This window comes from Taudactylus pleione, unplaced genomic scaffold (genome assembly GCF_031769625.1).
Source record: "Taudactylus pleione unplaced genomic scaffold, aTauple2 ptg000290l, whole genome shotgun sequence".
NCBI classification, from domain to species: domain Eukaryota; kingdom Metazoa; phylum Chordata; class Amphibia; order Anura; family Myobatrachidae; genus Taudactylus; species Taudactylus pleione.
The window spans coordinates 8,844,968-8,868,327 of record NW_028284692.1 but is presented as its reverse complement, the minus strand read 5'-3'; the positions used below and the strand labels follow the sequence as shown (position 1 = coordinate 8,868,327).

Below are 23,360 nucleotides of genomic sequence, written 5' to 3'. Positions count from 1 at the left end.
CAACTTCTCAACTTTAAAGCTGACAATCATCTAAGTGGGCAGAAATGGCTAAATTAACCCTAGTGTATGTGTGCATCAGGGACTATAGACTGTAAGCTCCTCTAGGGCAGGGACTAATATGGAGGAGTCGTTCTCTGAAAAGCTTTGTGTAATATACAGGTGCTATATAAAAAACAGATAAATACTAGTGTCTCTTGTTTACACCATAAGTTCTATTGCGGAAAATAACTGGGGGGGGGGGGTAAATATCAGTTTTTAGACCTAAAAATGCATAATAACAAATAAGTTAACAGCACATAGTAAACAAAACACCATCTAATGTTACAAAAGAAATAGATTTTCTTAAAAATTTATTAAAAGGAGCGTAAAAGGACAGGGAGCATCCATAGCCCCGTTCAATTGGCAGGTATTAGGGATTTTGTTGGCAAAAACATATTTTTACAAAACAAAAAGTAAAGGTGCATACATACACAACGATTTTTTGAACTATTATCGATAAAGATATCGTTCAATCGTTGAGAAAAATCGTTCACTTTCTGAGTTAAAACGATTATCGTTCATGCGCGTTCACGTTTGTAGTTCAGCCAGACTGACCAACTCAACGATTTTCAGTAATTGCATATGCAAAAATCGTTTGTAGTTTACTAAAATCGTTCATTTACTAAATGCAATGAACGATTTTCGTTCATTTTTCCCTTGAAAAAATTATCGAAAATAGTTCATGAAAATTGTTCATTTACTAAACCGTTGTCTGTGTATGCAGCTTTAGATTGAGCTCTAACAATTTTGGCTGAGCAGCAAATTTTCCAGTGTATTTACATCAGCACTTTTTATCCTGAACTGCAAATCGCAAAAAAACAAAAATAAGAAACTGCAAAATCAAGTAACAGTCGCACATGCATGATTTCTGGCATTATTGCACATCATCGACATAATAAGTATGCCAAATTCAAAATGTCGTCCACATTTCATGACGTTTCCCTCTGTACCACCATTTAGCAACTGCAAACAATAAAAGATTCCAGAAGGTAAACTGCAGCATCAAGACCATGTGATTGTAAACTGGATTCTTATAGGGAGACTGAGCTTTGAAATTGACAGAACCTATAAAAGAAAAATATATATCATTATAACAGAGCAGAGGAGATATTACAAGAGGTTTGAAAATTAAATATCAATTTCAAGCGAATACAATGGTGGAATACATACAAGGACAAACAAATGTACACAATATATTACAAGTACTGGGTTTTGCTTAACTGGATATTTAAGAGGGTGGAAGGGAAGGAGAGGGTGCAGAATGGACAATCTCCAGGGTGCCAGCTTAGAGTATTCAAACTCCTTGAATCTTAAAATACAACATTCATGGTCTCTCTAGAAATTCCTGTCACGTCTCACTTGACCTTCTCATTCAGATATTATACCACTGGAATTAGTTATTCCTAATACTACCTGCAGGCAGCCTATTTCTACCTATCTGCACTGTAAAAAAATTACTGCTGTACCATCGTTTTACTACAGAAAAATCTTTGTTAAACATTTATTTATTTTTAACACCGCTCACTTGGTGCCAGATGCAAAACACCTAGATTAGGAAGCATGTCTCGCTACCCTGCACAATACATACGGTTTGGGGCCCTACAGCATGCAGGCCTAGGATGTGCATCTATTTTCATTCATAAAGTGCTTGGAATACATTTATATAACCACACGTTTGCTGTGAACAAGACATATGTACCTTTGTATCTGTTTTGTATGTGAAATCTTCAGTGGCCACCTGGTTAACCAGCACTTTGTTGGGAGGCCTGGGCACCCCGTACACTTCCACTGATGCCAGCTTTAGGCTGTCTGCTTGGCAGTTCACGTGCAGCACCTCACTCAGCAGTGCATTCTGTGACACAGAACCAGTATGAACTCAAAATATGCCCAATAGTACTACTGAGAAAACCATTACGTATTGAGAGATCACAAGCCTTACATTTGTAGCAATAAACAGCAATTGAGTATAATCCCTCCTTTCAATTGTATCTAAACTGTCTCCATCATCCCAAAATAGATCTCCCCGTGCAAATCCCTGGTCCGTAAGTGCCACCACCAACGTCAGACTATTGTTGCGGGTCTCCTGTGTAGTCATACCTGGTACCTGGGGAGACAAAATTGAGGATATTCTAATCTAATTCAATACAATTACAACAAACATTCAGAGAAAGCATTTAGCTACATGGCTGGCACAGTGACCGATGTACTGACAGAACTTGGATATGGCTGCATGGCAGGATGTACTGTATGTGGTTTATCTTGCTATAGTTCAGCCTGTAATATGTTAGAGACTACACTGAATGAAGCCATGCTGTGGGTTTGAAAAGCACATTAAAACATACATGCACTTTACATGAATTGGGCAGGACAGGAGGCTAGCAAGTGCCAGGCTTTACCTCTATTCACTGTTTGTATGACTTGTTACATAAAGAGTGTCATGAAAGTTCATACACTCAACTTTCCTGTACTTTAGTAGCTGTCAAAAAGTTTTTCAAGTAATCTGATAATCAGAACTCTTCAGGCAGACCCATGGGCCTAAAGCAGAGAGGACCTGTGCCAGTCTACAGCACAATTCTGCCTTACATTCACCTGTGCCTGTAGGTGCGGGAGAGGGGAAGGAAGGGGACATTCTAACAGGATAAGTAAAGACCGGTAGTAACACACATTATAGGTATTCTAGGAGGTGCAATACACGCTGAGGACAGATACGCTGCCTACTTAAAAGGTGGGCACCTATTGTGGTCATATGCTATCTATTGGTGTTTTTCACACCTATTTCTACTTCAGGGTCCATAGGGTATCCACAGGATACCTTGGGGTATAGGTGTGACGTCAGTCGCAGGGCACCAAAGAGTTAAGCTTTCAGCCTCCCAGGATGCACTAGGTCCCCCTCCTATACCCCGCCCCCGGGCCAAGGCACCTCAGTTTAGTTTGGTGCCCTGCCGGAGTCGGGTGCACCTGTTGGAGTGGGGGCTAGAAGAGCCCCTGAAGCTTATTCTTCATGCAGCTGTGGCTGCACAACTGGATGAACAGCATGGACAGTCAGTCCTGACGTCCATGCTGTCTTCCCTACACCCCGCCGGTACCAGAACGCCGGTACTGATCCGGGGATGCTGGTGGGCGTCTGGGGTCACAGCTAGCGGTGACCCCAGATGCTCCGGACCATGGCCGGATTCAAGGGGGACAGAGGTAAGCAGCGGGGTCCCGCGGTGGGTCCCCGCTGATCACATGGTCCTAAGTCCCCAGGCAGGGGGCTCCCTGGGGACTGGCTGCAGCGTGGAGCCAGGCGACCAACCTGCGCTTCCACTACCCCCTGGGACAGCGGACCGCAGCAGAGCGGTAGCGCTGCGGCGTCCCAGGGGTTAAATGCATGCCAGGGGAGCGCGCCTTCCCTGTCTCACAGCCGGCGCCTCCCCCGCTGCACACAGCCCTCTCTGCATGCTGCCGACTGGTCCTGTGGCAGCGCTCCTCCCCCAGGCCAGCCTCCTCTCTGCTCCTCGGCGGCCATCTTCTCCAGAACGCATGGTGAACGCTGCTGGAAGCGCTGGACGGAAGCATCGTGGTCTGGGTCCCCCCGCATACCTCTCCTCCGCTGTGGTCAGGTCTGTGTATGCAGCGCTGTGTCCTACCAGGCCCTGTGTCTGTGTAGTTGAGTGATCAGCGCTGTTAGTGCAGGAATTGTTATTTTTCTGCATTGTATGTGACTGTGCTAGCGCTGCTGCCTGTAATCTTTTCTTCTCTAAACTGTCAGCTTTATTACTGTCCCTGTTCTTTCTGCTAAAGCCCCTAAAGTGATTTTCCCCTCCGGCTACAGTGTACCACGTGCAAAGTACCGTTAGCGGAGGGGGAGGGTAGCGCGGAGGGCCTTTGCCGGCAGTGTTTGTCCATGGCGCGGCCTATTACGGTTACAGCACCGGTACAGGAGCCGCCCTGGGCTTGTTTCGCTCAGGCGTTAACAGCTTTAGTGGGCCAGTTAGCTCCGCAGCCCGCGTTTACTCCGATGGGTTTGTCCCAGCAGTCTGTGGTGTCGTCACCTATGCAGGGGTTCCCACGACAATTGGTGGTACCCCACAGTCTCCCTATTTCCCCGCTCCCGGGTTCTCAGGAGCCAGCGTGGGTTAACTCCCTGACGAGTTCTGTACAGCACTTGTCGGATGTGTTGCAAGGGGAGTCTGTGATGCGGTCTCATAAAAGGCCGGTGGCGTCTCTGTCCGCTCCTTATGAGGATGACGAAGGGACGTCTGATGATGGGGAGATTCTAGATCCTTACGATCAGGAACCTCTCCATACTAAGGACGCTGATGCTAAGTCCAAAGTATATATTCCTGGACTTATTCGGGCGGTCCGCACAGCCTTGGTGATTGAGGACGAAGTTCCCCCAGCGGCTAAATCTAAGTATGCCTTTTTCAAAGATGTGAAGGGCGATGCCACAGTCTTTCCTCTTTCGGGTCAGTTGGTGGACCATTTAGAGGAGGCGTGGAAACAACCTGGCAAAAGATACCAGCCGCAGAGACGCCTGGCGGTGGCTTATCCGTTCGCGGATAATTATTTTGCGAAGTGGGAATCCCCTCCACAGGTGGATTCTCACGTGACCCGTCTTGTCCGTAGTGCCACATTGCCGATGCCATCCATGTCCTCCCTTAAGGATGCTACGGACCGCAAGGTAGAAATCTGCCTGAAGTCCGCTTATTCCCTTGCAGGGGGGGCAGCACGGCCGGCTATGGCCATTTGCTGGGTTGCCAGAGCGATGGAGCGCTGGGCGGATTCATTAGAGGCTTCTTTTGAATCCGACTGTCCGGCCGATCAGGCGGAGTTGATTGGCAATCTCCGTGATTCGGCCACCTACATCAACGAGGCGGCTCTAGACATTAGTACTCTGGTGTCTAGAATTTCTTCAGCAGCGGTAGCTGCTCGTCGCACCTTGTGGCTGCGATCCTGGAAGGCGGACGCAGATTCCAAGAAAGGTCTGGAAGCGTTGCCGTTTACCGGAGAAGTTCTCTTCGGTCCGGATCTGGATAAGATTGTGGCCACGCTGGCGGCAGCCAAATCTGCCTGTCTCCCGTCGGCCGCTGCTCCTTCTGGTTCGGGACCATCGTCCTTTCGGTCATCTAGGGCCCAGGGCAGGCCCAAACCACAGTCGTTTCCTCGACAGGCTGGCCCTAAGAAATCGGTCAAGCCCCGGAAGCAGGCATGGAGTACCAGACGTCCGGCCCCCAAGCCAGATGACAAGCCTGCGGCCTGACGGTCCGGGCCTCCCTTTGGGGGATCCCAGGGTGGGAGGCCGCCTGCTACAGTTCGCCCAGTGTTGGTCGACCACTACGACAGACACTTGGGTTCTGGAGGTGGTTTCCCACGGATACGCCCTCTCCTTCCGGCACAGACCCCCGGCTCGCTTCTTCACCACGGGTCTCCCATCAGACCGGAACAAGGCTACGGAGCTGCGGAAGGTATTGCACACTATGCTCCAGGCTGGAGTTATAGTGGCGGTTCCATTCTCCCAGAGGGGCCAGGGTTTCTATTCGAATCTATTTTTGGTACAGAAACCCAATGGGTCATATCGTCCAATTCTCAACCTCAAAGCACTCAACAAGTCTTTGCGGGTCCCGAAGTTTCGGATGGAGACCCTACGGTCCATCATTCTGGCGCTGGAACCTGGGGACTACTTGGTGTCATTGGACATACAGGATGCTTACCTGCATGTCCCTATTCTTTGGCGCCATCAACAGTTCCTCAGGTTTGCAATCAGCAGCGACCACTTCCAGTTTCGGGCGTTACCTTTTGGCCTGGCAACAGCACCACGTGTTTTCACCAAGGTGATGGCGGTCATGGCGGCTTCTCTGCGGCTGCAGGGAGTCCGCATGTTGCCGTATTTGGACGACCTGTTATTGGTGGCAGGATCTCCAGAGCTCCTGTTACGCCACTTGGACCTGACCATTGCACTGCTGCAACGGCACGGCTGGCTAATCAACTGGCAGAAGTCCACTCTAATCCCGTCTCGGAGGATTCTGCATCTTGGAGCCTTATTGGACTCGGGACAGCAAAGGATCTTCGTGACGGAGGACAAGATCTCTGCTTTACAGTCAAGGGTGCGCAGTTGTCTGCACAGCCGCCGGGTGTCCTTACACTCGGCGATGAGGTTACTGGGCTCCATGGTGTCGGTGTTCGACATGGTGGAATACGCCCAGTTTCACTCCAGACCTCTGCAGCACCTGATCCTGTCCAAGTGGAACGGGCTGACTCAGTCTCTGAAGTCCCAGACGATTGTGCTCACCCAGGAGGTTCGCCTGTCCCTTACGTGGTGGTTACAGACGACCCACCTCAACAAGGGACGTCCGTTCTGGGTTCCAAATTGGGTCCTGTTGACAACGGACGCCAGTCTTCGGGGCTGGGGAGCAGTTTCGGGTCCACACTTGTTCCAGGGCAGGTGGACGCCGACAGAAGCGGAGCTTCCAATAAATATCTTGGAACTCCGTGCGGTCTTCAATGCTCTCCAGCAGGCACAGCGGTTTCTCCAGGGTCGCCCGGTGCAGGTCCAGTCGGACAATGCTACCACCGTGGCCTACATAAACAGGCAAGGAGGAACTCGCAGTCGGGCGGCTCTCGTAGAGGTCTCTCGGATCCTGGTTTGGGCGGAGCGCAATCTTCCGGCCATATCAGCGGTCTTCATCCCGGGAGTGCTCAATTGGGAGGCGGACTTTCTAAGTCGCCAGGACGTTCATCCGGGGGAATGGTCCCTGCACCCGGACGTTTTTCAACTACTGGTGGACAGGTGGGGTCTTCCAGAAATCGACCTCATGGCGTCCCGGCACAACAACAAGTTGCCGGTGTACGGGTCTCGCACAAGAGACGAAGGGGCGTCTCTGGTGGATGCTCTGTCCGTCCGGTGGACGTTCCGGTTCGCATACCTGTTCCCTCCGGTCTCCCTTCTTCCACGGGTAATCCGGAAATTCAAACAGGAAGGAGGGACGCTCCTGTTGATAGCTCCCGCGTGGCCCAGACGGCACTGGTTCTCAGACCTTCAGGGTCTGTCCGTGGACATTCCTCTGCGGTTGCCGCTACGACCGGACCTTCTGTCTCAGGGTCCTTGCCTTCACCCGGACCTGACTCGGCTGTCTTTGACGGCGTGGCTGTTGAGACGGCCATGCTGAGGTCCCGGGGGTTTTCCAGCTCTGTGGTGCGTACCATGTTGCGAGCTCGGAAACAGTCTTCCGCGAGGATATACCATCGCGTGTGGCATACGTTCTTCCAGTGGTGTTGACCGAGAGGTTATGCACCGCGGGAGTTTCGTCTGTCTCGGATTCTCGCCTTCCTGCAAGCGGGACTAGATCATGGGCTTCGCCTTGCTTCTTTGAAGGTACAGGTTTCGGCCCTATCTGTCTGGTTTCACCGTAGGATTGCTACAATCCCGGATGTGCGCACCTTTATGCAGGGTGTTCTCCGCATTCAGCCGCCCTTTGTTCCACCTGTGGCGCCTTGGGATTTGGCTGTGGTCCTGAGGGCTCTCCAAGGACCGCCGTTTGAACCACTGGGCTCAGTGGATCTTAAATGGCTAACAGCTAAGACTGTTTTCCTTCTGGCCATTGCTTCGGCCAGACGTGTTTCTGAGTTAGGGGCTCTTTCTTGTAGACCCCCTTTCTTGGTTTTTATGGGAACAGGGCAGTGCTCCGCACTCGGCCCGAGTTTCTTCCCAAAGTTGTTTCCCAGTTTCATATTAACGAGGAAATAGTTGTTCCGGCCTTTAACTCACCGGGTCTTTCCGTGGGTGAGGCCTCTTTGGATGTTGTGCGGGCCTTAAGGACTTATGTTGACCGCACTTCTTCGTTTAGGAAGTCGGACGCTTTGTTTGTCCTCTTTGGCTTCCGTAAAAAGGGTTGGCCTGCTTCAAAGCAAACTTTGGCAGCCTGGATCCGTATGGCTATTTCTGAAGCTTATCTTCATGAAGGCCTACCGGTCCCTCCTTCTCTGAAGGCTCATTCCACTAGGTCTGTGGGTCCTTCGTGGGCAGCTCGACGTGGTGCCTCGGCAGTTCAGATCTGCAAGGCTGCTACGTGGTCTTCTGTCCATACCTTCGTGAGGTATTACAGGTTTGACACCTTCGCCTCTCAGGATGCTTCCTTCGGGCGGCGGATTCTCCTTTCTGCACAGGAGCGTCCCCACCCTTAAAGGATACTGCTTTGGGACATCCCCAAGGTATCCTGTGGATACCCTATGGACCCTGAAGTAGAAAATATGAGATATGGTAAGAACTTACCCTTGTTATCTCTATTTCTACGAAGTCCATAGGGTTCCACAGGACTCCCGCCCTGTCGCACCTGTGCTGCAGATGGGCTTTGCTCTGGTCACCGGTTTTCCGTCTCCCTCTGGTGAGAATGTGATTCTTGTATGTGTCCAGATCTTTGTTCTCTCTCTTCCTTCTCCTCCTCCGGCCTATGGCTTGGTAACTAACTGAGGTGCCTTGGCCCGGGGGCGGGGTATAGGAGGGGGACCTAGTGCATCCTGGGAGGCTGAAAGCTTAACTCTTTGGTGCCCTGCGACTGACGTCACACCTATACCCCAAGGTATCCTGTGGAACCCTATGGACTTCGTAGAAATAGAGATAACAAGGGTAAGTTCTTACCATATCTCATATTTTTGCAAACACGTCTGCATCAGCCCCTTATATCCAGTAGACGTAAGCTATTATTACTGAGAAGCTGAAGGCCATTGGTTCTGGCAGATGATGTAGGACACAAGAGCTCAGACAGTGTTAGATAAACTAGAAGGATAACAAAAATGCAATCTATGGTGCATAGGCCGGGACGTTGCGTACAAGTCTAATTGAATATTAAAAAAATGCTGTATTGCAAGGGGTAGTTTGCCTCGTATATTTAGTACAAAGCCCAGAATACAAATCGGAGCCCCTATTCACAGTCCACATAACAACACTCACTATTACAATGGAGATAGCCATAAAAGCAGAAACCCCAGCCATTGCTTGCACTCATCTATTCTCCAGTAAAAAACACACAATAATTGTAAATGGATTCTTCTACGCCAGTGGTTCTCATACTCGGTCCTCAGAACTCCACACAGGTCATGTTTCCAAGGTCATCTAGCTGGGCACAGGTATAGTCATTACTCAACGGCACATTTTAAAAGATCCACAGGTGGAGCTAATTATTGCACTTATGATTCTGGGAGGAGACCTGGAAAACATGCACTGTTTGGGGGTCCTAAGGACAGAGTTTGAGAACCTGTGTTCTAGGCTGTTGGGAGCTCACAAATGGAGAAGCATCTGATCTGTCAGAAATATAGGCTAACTCTAAAGATTTGCAGGAAACTTCCAGATCCATTTTTTTATAGGAAGACTTTAAATTAGCAACTTTCTGAATTAAAGAACCTCTTAGAAATTAGTTAAAAGGTATCCCAGATAATTGCAGCAGATGCAGTGCCATTATTTAGTTAAAAAAATTCTTTCCATGTGGCCTCTAATTCCATCCCAGATCCCATACGTGACAACCAGAACTGGTTAAATTTCCAGAATAGTTGACCCCGTTGTCCCTCCATGTCCAGACTGACTGTTAATGGGGAATGGTCGAATATACCCCTAGTCTCAAAAATGATCTTATGTACTCTCGATAATAAACCTAATGTAATTAATGCCATATCTATCCTGGAAAACGATTAATGTGTATAGGAGAAACAAGAATATTGTCTCACAGTAGGATATCTCATCCTCCAGGCATCGACCAGGCCCATTCCCTGGACCATATTTGAAAAACCAGATCCCCTCCCCTGTGTACCTGGAGCAGACACTCTATGCCTGTCTAATTATGGGTCGAGGATATTATTAAAATCCCCCAGGCACAAGGCAGGTGTGTCCGGGAATATGGCCATAAACTCAGTCACCTTTCTGAGAACCTCATGTGAGTATGGTGGTGGAATGTATACCGCCAATAATAGTACAGATAGAGAGTTAATTTTGCATTTTAGGAACACATCTACCCCAGGCATCACACTGCACCTGCTCCATAGAAAATTGGACAGATTTAGGCACTAGTATGGACACACCCCTGGATGCAGAAGTGTGTGTAGAATGATGTGTCCAGCCAATCCACAGCTTTTTCAAAGACATCAATTTCCCTCCTATCAAATGAGTCTCCATCAGACAAATTCTATCTGCAGCATACTGTTTCACCTGCCTGAACACTAAATGATCTTTTGACTTTATCATTTAAACCCCTCACATTCCAATTAAGAATATTAACCTTTGGCAATGCCGTCATTTGATATATTTTAAAAAATATTTAAACAGCCTTGGAAACATAGAGAGGAAATGTAAACAATACAACACATAGCAGAAAGAAACCACTACACACAACTAATGAATAAAATATCCCATACCAACTGATATGAGCCCATCCCTTAAAACCTCCCCCACCCTGTATACCAAACCCAACCTAGGCATACCTTATACCTGAACACCCTACCCCACACTATTAAACTGAACTAGGCAATACAATTATAATATATTACCTTACTATTTAGTACTAACAAGTAACTGGAGCAAAATATATAATGGCAATATAACATAGCACATGGAGGTCTCCAGACACGGAGTTAACCCCCGGGAATAAACACACATCTTTGAAAATTCCAGTGTAAAATTAGTCGGTACCTAACCAGCAGAACACACTTGGTAATTTAACTATAAGAGATTAAAAATCTCAACACATAAATGGTGTAAATTAATATAGTCCCCAGACAATATGGAATAACAGATATTAGAAAAATATCCGTAGATATATGTCAGCAGCAGTTGACCCTTATATATATATATGTACTAGGAGCATTGACACACAAATTCAGTGGCGTAACTAAATTTTGCTCCCCCATGCCAAAAAAAGTTTCAGGCGCCCCCTCCCCCCCCCCCTTCCCCGCCCAAAGATCAAACACACCCAAAGACGATGTTAAAGGTGTGTGGTTACATGATACAGTAACGTGCCTTACACATTATGACACACTAAGTAATGCCACTTATAACACAGTGTACCACACCGGAATGCGCCTTACAACACATTATGCCACACAGCAATGCCATGTATAACACATAATGACATACAGTAATGCCCTTATAACAAATTTATGCCACGCTGTAATGCCCGTTTCACATTATGCCACACTGTAATGCCACATACAACACATTATGCCAAACAGTAATGCCCATTACATCCCACCCTGACAGATCTACTTCACCAACCCTCCTCTCTGCTCCTGCCAGTCTGTCACCTCAGCTCAAGAGAGGTTGCACAGATTTTATGTCCGTGTAGAACCAGATTATTGGGAACATAGTTTATAACCTGTAAACTGTGTGTATCAAGTTAGTGCCCCTTATACATTGCCCCCTATACTAGTGCCCCTTATGCAATGCCCCCTGTAATAGTGCCCCTTATGCAATGCCCCCTGTAATAGTGCCCATTGTGCAGGGTCCCCTGTAGTTGTGCCCATTAAAGTAGTGCCCCCTGTAGTTGTGCCCCATATGCAATGCCCCCTATACTAGTGCCCCTTATGCAATGCCCCCTGTAGTTGTGCCCATTATGCAGGGCCCCCTGTAGTTGTGCCCATTAAAGTAGTGCCCCCTGTAGTTGTGCCCCATATGCAGTGCCCCTTCTAGTAGTGCCCCACTGTAGTTGTGGCCTCCCCAAACCTCTCTCCCTCCCTCCCCCCCTCCCTCCCTCACTTACCTGACTTTGCGCGCTGTCATCCGCGTTGTCTCTCCCGCTGCCACACTGACTGGATCTAAATAGATCCAGCAGACGCGGCCGCGCAGGTTCCCCAGGTCGTGGGTGACGTCATGATGTCACCCGCGCACTGCATTACTGGGAACGCTGGCCTCTGAAGTGATCGGAGGCTTCCTTAGCCTCCGATCATTTCAGAGGCCAGCGCTCACAGTAATGCAGTGGCATTACGCCACTGCACAAATTATATATACTATAGCATAGAAAGAATAAACATTAGCCGTGTATCAACAAATGACTGATTTAGTACAAGATATCAATCATTAGCCATTGTATCCCTGGCGGGTCTGCGGCGATCCAGCCAGAGCGGCGCCTCCCGCAGAGTCGTGAAGAATTTGGTTTCACCATCAGCAACTACTCGGCGTTTAGATGGGTATAACATGGCATATGAAATATTGAGGTCCCGTAGGCGCCTTTTGATTGGGAGAAATTGGGCCCTGTCTTTTTGTATTTCCATAGCGAAATCCGGGAACACTGAGACACGAGTCCCGTTCCACTGTAAAGGACCACTAGTACGGGCCAGTTTAAGGACAGAGTCCCGGTCACGATAGTGCAGGAACTTTGCTATTAAAGTCCGCGGTGGCGCTCCAGGCGGCAAGGGTCTAAAAGGCACCCTGTGAGCTCTCTCAATTGTAAAATATGGGGAGAAAGAAGTAAAACCAAACGTGTCAGACAGCCATTTTTCTAGGAATTTTTCAGTGTTGGGACCCTCCTTCTCAGGTAGTCCGACGAATTGGACATTGTTGCGCCTCAAGCAACCCTCCATGTCAGACATTTTCCTCTGTATGGAAAGAAGCTGTGAATCCATAGAATCGACTCGGACACCTAAAGGTGCTATCTTATCTTCCAGGGTTGAAGTGCGGGTTTCCACCTCGCCAACTCTCTCACGCACACACTGCAGGTCATGGTGTATAATTGATAGATCTGACTGCACCTTTTCCAATTTTTTCTGACAACCTAGCCTCACAGGCTGTCTCTGCCTCGAGAACGCGTTGAAGCGCAGCGTCTGATGGCTCAACCGAGGACGCCGACTCTGCTGGATATGTAGGGGGGGGATTTTCTCCCCGTGCAGTAGAAGTGTATTGAGCAGGAGGCACTCTGGAGAATTTCTCCAACTTTGCCGCAGCAGCAGAATTTTTCCCCATCATGAGAGTGTATACGAGAGGGTCCGGTCGTATATTACTGTATAAAGCTGAGAAATAGTAGTGTAGAGGAGTATGTAGAAAGCGTCCCTCTTTTTTAAATATATGATACAGATGAAAACTATAGCAATACTAGCAGTGTCAGGAGGTATGGTGGGGAAGAGGCTGGTCCCGCCTGTATAACTGCATGCACTATAACACTGCCCTACAGTAGAAGCTCCAGGGCTGGGGCCACTTTAAAGAACAGAGGGGGTTAATCTCACCATCTGCCACTTCAGGGAGACAACTTGATGAAGCACCGCTCTACCGCTAGCCGCCGGGAAGGAGCGCCTCCAGCCAGTTACCAGCCGCTGCTGGGACTCTGCACATGCAGGGAAGAGGGCGCCGGCGTGACACGCGAGCAAGCTACGTCTCGTTCTGTTGCAGTGTGCCGGGTAAGACAGCCCCCGCAGCCGCAACCAAGCCGCTCACCACGGCTACTGAATCCTCCGCCAGCCAGACACCGCTATAGGATCCCGTGGGAGCCGTCAAGATTATACAGCCAGATATATGGGTCCGGAGAGCACACCAAGACGCGTGTTAGCTCATGCTCTCCGTGGCCACGCCCCCACCTCAGTACCAATTTAACCACCTGTGCTCAAATATGGATATCTCTAAAACCTGAACTGTTAGGGTGCCTTGAGGACCGTGTTTGGGAACCTCTGTCTTACTCCATCTCTGCATTGTAGTTTGAAATGATCTTCAATTTACATACAACTCCCATAATACTACTACTTTCCAATAGTAACATGGCAATGTAGTACATAACATTGTTTTCTGGAGTAAATGTTTACATTTATCTTTTGTGCAGTTACAGAGCTGCTTACTATTTCTAGCCCATGCAATTAGCTGCCCCAGTGTTGAAGCTTCTTACCAGTCCAGGCAAAATGCTGCCACCGCGAACGTGAACATTAATGGTGTCAATCGGTGCTGGAAGTGTAATCCACTGACCCTTACTTTCAATTTGTAAACCCTGTAAAGAGAACATATATTAATCCATGAATTTTGAACATACATTGCCAAAACAGAATATTTTATAAAAGGCAAGAACCCTGCTCACAAGAGTTTATAATCTAAAAGAAATGTGAACCCCTACAGGCTAGCCTACCCAATCCGGGCGGATGAGAAAGGGGAGGATGGGGTTTAATCTAGTTGCTAAACTTTTTTCAAAGAGCTTAAGGTCAGTGTTTAAGAGGAAGATCGAACAAAATTTAGTTACCAATTGGAGATCTTTACCTAGTTTTGGAATACCCGTAATTTTGGCCCAGGTAGTACTCCGGGAAAAAAAAAAAAAAACTACCATCCAGGATTTGGTTGAAAAGTGGTTGTGAGATGGTAGACTAGTGAACCCTGAAAGGTTTTATAGTAGAAGAAGGGAAGACCATAGTGGCCGGACGCTTTGGGGATTTAAGGGCATTAGAGACATCTTCAGTTACGGGAAGGTTAAGTGTCGCAGAAGTGGAGGAGTCAATCTGTGGTATGGAGCATACACATGGTAATATTTGTCAGATCTGTCAGATGAACGATTTGAATGATTTTACCAAAGATTTGAATGATTTGAACGATTTTTGACTGCATTAAAATTAATGGAATCGTCCAAGTCTGACTGTAAACACATCAGATGTCAGATATCGTTATCTGACCATCGGGAACGCGCATCGTTCATCTGACAGATATGTCAGATTTTCCTTCAGATATGAACGATTTTTTAAATAGTTATCGTTCAGATCTGAAGAAAAATCTGACTGTGTGTATGCACCAGTAGAGAGCAGGAGGACAGATATTCAGGGATGCGGAGAAGCATGATCCTGGAAATTATAGAGGCAGGAAAAGTAATACCTAAAAATAGAGTTGATTTTGGAGGGACTATATTGAAGACTACCAGAGGGATCCTTAAGCGCCGGAATCCCTGCACTGGCCTTAGGAGCCTTCAAGTGATTGGCTAGGAGAGTGTTCGCTTTATTGCTTTTCTCAGAAAATTGCCGACTTCTTTATCTTTTCAGAAAGTATGGCACTGAGGGCAGATTTTGCTGATGTGAGTTGTCTATAGAGGGCATCCGGGCACATTTATGAAGAGACTCTTAAGTGGTGGACCTGATCTGTAAGGAATCTGAGGAGTTGCTTTTGTTCCTTATTTCAGTATGAGGCAAAACTGATGACTTGGCCCCGGAGAATGGACTTATGAGCTTCCCAAACAAATGGGGAGCACCTGGAGTCAGGGACATTAAGGGAAAAAGAATTTTAAAATGTCTACGATCTTTGCCTGGAACTGAGTCGCCAAGAGGGGTGGGGAACCAGGGTGTCCAGAAGGTCAAAGGAGGAGGTGACAGTAGAATGGTTGGACCAACGGTTAGAAATGATCACAGAATTGAGATGTTTGGAGATAGGAAGACTGCAGAGAATGGGGTCAATCCTAGGGGATAGAGTAAAAGGTATAGTTCCTGAAGGACAGATTGAGGGAATGCCATGTATCAAAAAGACCAGCTTCTTTGATATATTTATTGAAGCATCTGGAGAGAGGAGATGCATGAGGACCGACCTGGCAGGTTTGTCTAGAATCGGGTCAAGAACGCAGTTAAAGTTGCCACCGAGAAACAGATGGCCAACTCGGTGCTTATGCAGTGTGCTAAAATAAAAAAATAAATAAAATAAATAAACTTAGGTGGCCTACATTAGGGGCACATACCGTAGCAATTGTGACATCTGTGTGACCAAGTCTGACAGTCAGAATAATATACCGACCATCTGTGTCACTGTGGAGAGAGTTTTGACTGAAAGGTAATTTATTATTAATTAAGATACCAACTCCATTATGCTTGGTTGTGCTGGAGGAAGAGAGCACAGTGGAGAAGCGCTTAGAGAGCAGAGAAAGATGGCCAGGGGCACGAAAATGGGTCTCCAGTAGAAGGACTATATCCGCCTATAGAGGGTGAATGGTGCAAACAAGTGCAACTGTCTCTGGGAGGTGTTAAGGCCTCGGACATTCATTGAGGCTATAGTCAAGGACATACTGGGAAAAGGTCACATAAAAGTACAGAAAGTAGGGCGAGGAGGACAGTATCCTCAGCGTGGATGGAGTAGGAGGAAAGGGAGGGAAAGAGAATAGAGGACAGAAAAAAACCAGACTAAAAGAATAAAGGAGAGTGAACAGGATCTGGGTTTGTAATCCCTGCCAGAAAGATGGAGGGAAGTGTACACAGGTTTCAGGGAGGTGTAAGCTGTAAAGCCTAGAACACTTCTAGGGAGAATGGGCGAGTGAAGTTAACTCAGAGATCCTAATTATGTACAGAGAAAGAATAGGAGAGGTTTGGAAGCAATAGCATCCCCCCTGGGTGTAGGGGGAGAGGGGATAGGAGAGCAATATGTAAAAGACAGGGACTAGGAGTAGTAAAGCAAGAATAGGAAAAAACAGTAGCCGGGAACCAGGAAAGTATGGAAAAGAAGGAGTAAGGAGAGATTATGTCAAAGCCAAAAAAAAGAGTAAATAATTACACTGCATCCGGAAACATTCACAACGCTTCACTTTTTCCACATTTTGTTATGTTACAGCCTTATTCCAAAATGGAATAAATTAATTTTTGTCCTCAAAATTCTACACACAATACCTCATAATGACCACGAGTAAATATTTTTACTCCTTCATCCACTAGGGGACACTGGAGCTTCATGACAGTGGGGTATAGACGGTGGGTTGAGTTGAGCCTGGCACTTTAAAAATCTACAAGTGTGACTGGCTCCTCCCCCTCTATGCCCCATCAGCCCCAGTTTTTAGAATGTGCCCGAATAGAGCCGGTGCACAGGGGCTGTCTCCAGCCCTTAAGTATATATATATTAATTTATAAAGAAGAAACAAGAGGACAGGCAGACTGTTAGCTGTGACAGTCTGCCTGCATCGTGGGAGCCGCCAGAGAGGGGACCACATGGCTACTGCAGCCTGTGTCCGGTCACCCTATGGAGGGGAGGCTGCCTTTTGGCAGTGAAGGAGTCATCAGACTCAGCGGGGCCCGCCACAGCTAACACTGGCTTGTGTCCGGGTCCCTGCTCTCCCCTCACAGCCCAGCGCTCTGGCCGCAGCAGCCCTGTGAGTATGCACACCTCTCCTGTCTAGCAGGAGAGGTGAAAATAATTTGCTGGGGTTTTTAACAGCGCGCGGCTGTCAGTGCCACGCTGGTGTTGCGGAAGAACACCAGCACTGGCTGTTAGGTAGGCTCTGCAGAGGAAGCGGCGGTCCTACCTGTGCGTGCCGGTGCTTGTGTAAAGGCACCGGCACGTTAATCACTGGCGGCAGTCGTGCCGCTGGCCCCCGCGTGCGGCTGGGATGCAGGGCTATGCCGCGCGCATATAATAGCGGCGGCCATTGACAAAAGGGGGTGGAGCTTATAGGCCCTCCTCCTCTTCCTCCTTCACTGCTGGGCTCGTTTGGCGCGCTCTGAGAGGGAGTGGCGCCTCTGTAGAGCTAGAGCGGATCGGAGGGGAGAAGACTGAGCTTCTACAGGGGGTCTGTAATTACAGTAAGGTAGTTCACTACCTTCTGTTTTTTTTTATTGATCTGCTCCTCCCTTATATTGCACTGTCTGCCCCTGTTACTGAGCTGCATTATTATTGAAATTCTGCTCCTCCCTTATTGCTCTGTCTGCTCCCATACTTGAGTAGCATTATTATTGAAATTCTGCTTCTCCCTATACTCCTTTTGCACTACTGAGTTGCACGTGGTGTCTGTCTGTGAATGAATGATGACATCCAGAACAGAAAAAGCTGCTTCACAAAAGCTGTTTGCCTGCAGTAAGTGCAGGAAAAAATTTACCCATGCTCGCTCCGAAGGGTCTTCCCTGTGCGAGACGTGTGAAGCAGAGAGTGCTAGCACGCAGTCTGTCACTCCCTCCTTCATAAATACTTTGGCAGGGGTCATGGCGGATCTTTCTTCTGAATTAGCCGCTTCCCATAGGGAACGGGAGGCCGCCAGAGATCTACCTAGCACATCTCACCCTTCTTTTCTAGCAACAGAACCAGCGTGGGCTCAGAATTTAGTCCGCTTGGTGAATAGCCTTGCTCAGGTTATGGGTTCTGCGTCTAAAGCTCCTGAAGCTACGGTAAGTCGCTCATCTAAGAAGAGGGCTCTTCCGGCGGTTCTCCAGTCGGATGAGGACTCGGCAGCGGATCACTCGTCTCAGGAGGAAGGGGAGATGCTGGACGAATCAGACGTAGAGACTTACTCACAAGAACCTGAGGCAATGCAAGGTATTGATTCACTCATCCTAGCGGTGAGGGAAGTTCTTAAGATTTCTGGCCCGGAAGCTCCAGAATCGTTAGAAGACTCCTTGTTTGCCAGGTCACAGAAGATTGCTATCACATTCCCTGATTCTCTCCAGTTGGACGAACAAATTCCAGATTCCTAAGCGTTTTTTCTCTCTTTACCCGTTTCCTGCCGAAAATAGAAAGAGGTGGGAGACCCCGCCACCTGTGGATTCTTCGGTTTCTCGGTTGTCAAAGAAGACCACGTTACCGGTTCCAGGAGCTACTACATTGAAGGAAACCTCAGAGCGGAGATTAGAAACCACTTTGAAATCCATTTATACGGCTGCAGGTGCTCTTCTCCGGCCGGCCTTGGTAGGATCTTGGGTCAACAAGGCTGTGGAAAAGTGGGCGGAACAATTGACTGAGGGTCTTAAATCCAACACTCCGCGGGCAGATCTGATTACCTTGGCAGAACATATTCAGGAGTCTGCAGTATACTTAGGAGACGCCTCCAGAGATATCGGCCAGGTAGGCTCTAGGATTTCTGGCAAGCGGATGCTGAGTCAAAGAGAGCAGTGGAAGCTCTTCCTTTCACAGGCGATAATTATTTGGTCCAGAGCTGGACAAGTGGATCTCGCTGGCCACTGGAGGTAAGAGTACTTTTCTACCTTCATCAGCACCTCCTCCGCGTCGCTCGTTTAGGGGACCTTCATTTCGTTCCTTTCGAGCATCTGCAAGATTTCAGGGACGATCGCGAGGTTCGTCTTCAGCGGGGCGAGGAGGCCGGGCTAGAGGACGTCAAGCGACTAATGCCCGCCGTCCAGATCCCAAGCCAGCAGACAAGCCTGTGGCATGACGGGCTCCCATCCCATCTCGGAGATCCGAAGGTGGGGGCTCGCCTCCAGCGTTTCTTGGAGATTTGGAGATGGACTTCTCCAGACACTTGGGTTCGGAATCTGGTATCTCAGGGATACAAGATCGAGTTCGCTTTCACTCCTCCTGTGCGTTATTTTACAACAGGTTTGCCCGTCGATCCCTTGAAGCAACTAATTTTGCGTCAAGCGATCGAGAAACTTTTGCTGGCCAAGGTTCTGGTGGCGGTTCCCACTGCACAAAGACAACAAGTCTTTTACTCAAACCTTTTTGTGGTTCCGAAACCGGATGGGTCAGTCAGACCCATTCTGAATCTGAAATCCTTGAACCAGTATCTTTCATTTCACAGGTTCAAAATGGAGTCTCTCCATTCTGTCATTGCGGGACTAGAGGCAGGAGAGTTTCTGGTGTCGATCGATATCAAGGACGCCTATCTGCATGTCCCAATTTGGGTTCCTCACCAGGCTTTCCTCAGATTTGCCATCAAGGAAGCTCATTATCAGTTTCAGGCCCTGCCGTTCGGTCTCTCGTCAGCTCCCAGGGTATTCACCAAGGTGACGGCCGTCATGGTATCCCACTTGCGCTCTCGGGGGGTGACGATAGTTCCGTACCTAGACGATTTACTCATCAAGGCTCCAACGGCAGAAGTCCTTTTACACCAAGTGTCCCTTACACATCAGATTCTCATTCAACACAGATGGATTGTGAACTTCCAGAAGTCTCAGTTGATGCCGTCCCAGAGACTTCAGTTCCTAGGAATGATTCTAGACACTGTTCTGCTTCGTGTATTCTTGCCAAGGGACAAGGCCATAGCCATACAGGAGCTGGTTCGTTTGGTGCTCAGACCCAGGAAAGTGTCCGTGCATCTTTGCATCCGTCTCCTGGGAAAGATGGTGGCTTCCTTCGAGGCCATCCAATTCGGCAGATTTCACTCCAGAATTTTTCAACTGGATCTTCTGTCTCAATGGTCCGGGTCCCACCTACAGATGCATCGGCTGGTGCGTCTGTCTCCCCGGACCCGCATATCCTTGCTCTGGTGGCTTCGGACGGCGCATCTGTTAGCGGGTCGGCGCTTTGGAATTGGACCTTGGTCACCACGGACGCCAGCCTCCGCGGATGGGGAGCTGTGGTTCTGGGCAGTCACTTCCAGGGGCTTTGGTCGCAGCAGGAATCCCTCTTACCAATCAATGTTCTCGAACTGCGGGCAGTCTACAGAGCTTTGATACAGGCTGCTCCTCTGTTACGAGGACTTCCGGTTCGGATACAATCCGACAACGCCACTGCAGTGGCATACATAAATCGCCAAGGAGGAACCCGCAGTCGTCTGGCAATGAGAGAAGCCAGTCGCATCCTTCTGTGGGCAGAAAGACACGTAGAGGTAATTTCCGCAGTGTTTATTCCGGGAGTCGACAACTGGGAAGCGGACTACCTCAGTCGTCAGGATCTTCATCCCGGGGAGTGGTCCCTTCATCCCGAGGTCTTTCATCAATTGGTTTGCAGATGGGGGAAACCACAGATAGACCTGATGGCATCACGGATAAATCATCAACTACCCCTTTACTGCTCCAGGACCATGGATCCGGCAGCGGTGGGAGCAGATGCTTTACTGATCCCTTGGCCGTACAGCCTTGTGTACCTGTTCCCACCGTTTCCGCTTCTCCCTCGGATTCTCAAGCGGATCAAACGAGAGTCGTCCACCGTCATCCTAGTGGCTCCGGATTGGCCTCGTCGGGTTTGGTACTCCGATCTCTTATTCCTTCTGGCAGACGAACCTTGGCCTCTTCCGCTACGATCGGACCTTCTACAGCAGGGTCCATGTGTGTACCCAGATTTACGGTGGCTTCGTTTAATGGCGTGGCTATTGAGACCGCCATACTAAGAAGCCATGGTGTTCCTAGGTCGGTCATTCCTACCATGCTTAGGGCTAGAAAACCGGTAACATCAGCGCATTATCATCGCATTTGGAGGGCTTATATCTCCTGGTGTGAGGGTCGTGGATCTTCCACTTCCTCTTTTCATTTACCTCGTCTTCTTCTTTTTCTTCAAAAAGGCCTTGATGCGGGGTTACGCTTGAGATCGCTTAAAGTGCAGATTTCTGCTCTTTCTATTTTTTTCCAGCGTCGCCTAGCTCTGATTCCGGAGGTTCAGACCTTTTTTCAAGGGGTACTTAGAATTCAGCCCCCCTTTGTGCCACCCACGGCTCCTTGGGACCTGAATCTTGTTTTATCTTTTCTTCAGTCATCCACCTTTGAGCCTTTGCAGGATGTGGAATTGAAGTATTTGACTTGGGAAGATGATCCTTTTATTGGCCCTGGCTTCGGCCAGACGAGTGTCTGAACTTGGAGCCTTGTCCTGCCGTTCTCCTTACTTGATTTTTCACGAAGATCGGGCGGAACTTCGTACCCGCCCTTCCTTTTTGCCCAAGGTGGTCTCGGGTTTTCATCTGAATCAGCCGATTGTAGTCCCAGCGTTGTCGGACTCTTCCGGGGATTCTCACTCTTTGGATGTGGTTTGGGCACTTCGCATTTATGTGGCCCGTACTGAGGGACTACGTAAATCAGAGGCTCTGTTCGTCCTTTATGATGCCAATCGGCGTGGCTGGCCTGCATCTAAGCAGACTTTGGCCAGGTGGATTCGTCTGACTATTCGTCAGGCATATGTTGCTTCTGCTCGACCACCGCCGGTATCCATTTCTGCGCATTCTAAGCGCTCTGTGGGTACTTCTTGGGCGGCACGTAGAGGTGTCTCGGCTTCACAGCTTTGTAGAGCAGCTACGTGGTCTTCGGTTCATACTTTTGTACGTTTCTACAAATTTGACACTTTTGCGGCTTCTGCTTCAAATTTTGGTCGCAGTGTCTTGCAGGGCGTTCAGCACTCTCCCCCCCAGGAGGGTAGCTTTGGGACGTCCCCACTGTCATGAAGCTCCAGTGTCCCCTAGTGGATGAAGGAGAAAACAGGATTTTGGTACTTACCGTTAAATCCATTTCTCCGATTCCACAGGGGACACTGGACGCCCACCCAGTGCTTCTTGCCTGTTATCAATTACTTGTTCTGCTTCAGTTCTGTTGCAGTTTGGTCTGTTTTCGTTGTGTGACTGTTTATCACTGCAGCCTGCTGTGTTCTTGCAGTGTGTCAGTATGTTGGATTGTTTCTTTCCTGTTCTCCTTCTCTGTTCTTCAGTCTGTTCTCCGTCTCCTCTCGGGCTCAGTTCTTTAAAACTGGGGCTGATGGGGCATAGAGGGGGAGGAGCCAGTCACACTTGTAGATTTTTAAAGTGCCAGGCTCAACTCAACCCACCGTCTATACCCCACTGTCATGAAGCTCCAGTGTCCCCTGTGGAATCGGAGAAATGGATTTAACGGTAAGTACCAAAATCCTGTTTTATTTATTTATTTTTTTACGATTTTTGCAAATTTAATTTTAAAAAAATAAACAACTAAGAAATCACATGTACATAAGTATTCACAACCTTTGCTCAATACTTTGTTGATGCACATGTGGCAGCAATTGCAGCCTCAAGTCTTTTTGAATATGATGCCACAAGCTTGGCACACCTATCTTTGGGCAGTTTCGCCCATTCCTCTTTGCAGCACCTCTCAAGCTCCATCAGGTTGGATGGAAAGCGTCGGTGCACAGCCATTTTCAGATCTCTCCAGAGATGTTCAATTGGATTCAAGTCTGGGCTCTGGCTGGGCCATTCAAGGACATTCACAGAAGCCACTCCTTTGATATCTTCTTGGCTGTCAGTGGCTTGGCAGTCTGAGGTCAAGAGCAGGTTTTCATCCAGGATGTCTCTGTACATTGCTGCATTCATCTTTCCCTATATCCTGACTAGTCTCCCAGTTCCTGCCGCTGAAAACATCCCCACAGCATGATGCTGCCATCACCATGCTTCACTGTAGGGATGTTGGCCCTAGTGATGAGCGGTGCCTGGTTTCCTCCAAACAGAACGCCTGGTGTTCATGCCAGAGAGTACAATCTTTGTCTCTCATGGTCTGAGAGTCCTTCAGATGCATTTTGGCAAACTCCAGGCAGGCTGCCATGTGCTTTTTACTAAGGAGTGGCTTGCGTCTGGCCACTCTACCATACAGGCCTGATTGGTAGTTTGCTGCAGAGATGGTTGTCCTTCTGGAAGGTTCTCCTCTCTCCACAGAGGAATGCTGTAGCTCTGACAGAGTGACCATCGGGTTCTTGGTCACCTCCCTGACTAGGGCCCTTCTCCCCCGATAGCTCAGTTTAGAAGGCCCGGCCAACT

The 23,360-nt window shown here is 48.6% G+C and overlaps 1 protein-coding gene across 2 annotated transcripts in view; it reads right to left on the bottom strand.

The window, feature by feature from the left end:
• Positions 1 to 333: 333 nt before the first annotated feature.
• Positions 334 to 23,360, bottom strand: part of GAA (alpha glucosidase) — a 61,529-nt gene continuing 38,502 nt past the window's right edge. For both annotated transcript variants that reach the window (XM_088482651.1, XM_088482652.1), the window contains 4 exons: positions 13,872 to 13,970; positions 1,979 to 2,143; positions 1,739 to 1,891; positions 334 to 1,104 (listed from right to left, as the gene is read on the bottom strand). In XM_088482651.1, coding sequence (XP_088338777.1) covers positions 1,042 to 1,104; positions 1,739 to 1,891; positions 1,979 to 2,143; positions 13,872 to 13,970 — 480 coding nt within the window. In that variant the 3' untranslated portion in view covers positions 334 to 1,041. The remainder of the gene's footprint in view (positions 1,105 to 1,738; positions 1,892 to 1,978; positions 2,144 to 13,871; positions 13,971 to 23,360) is intronic.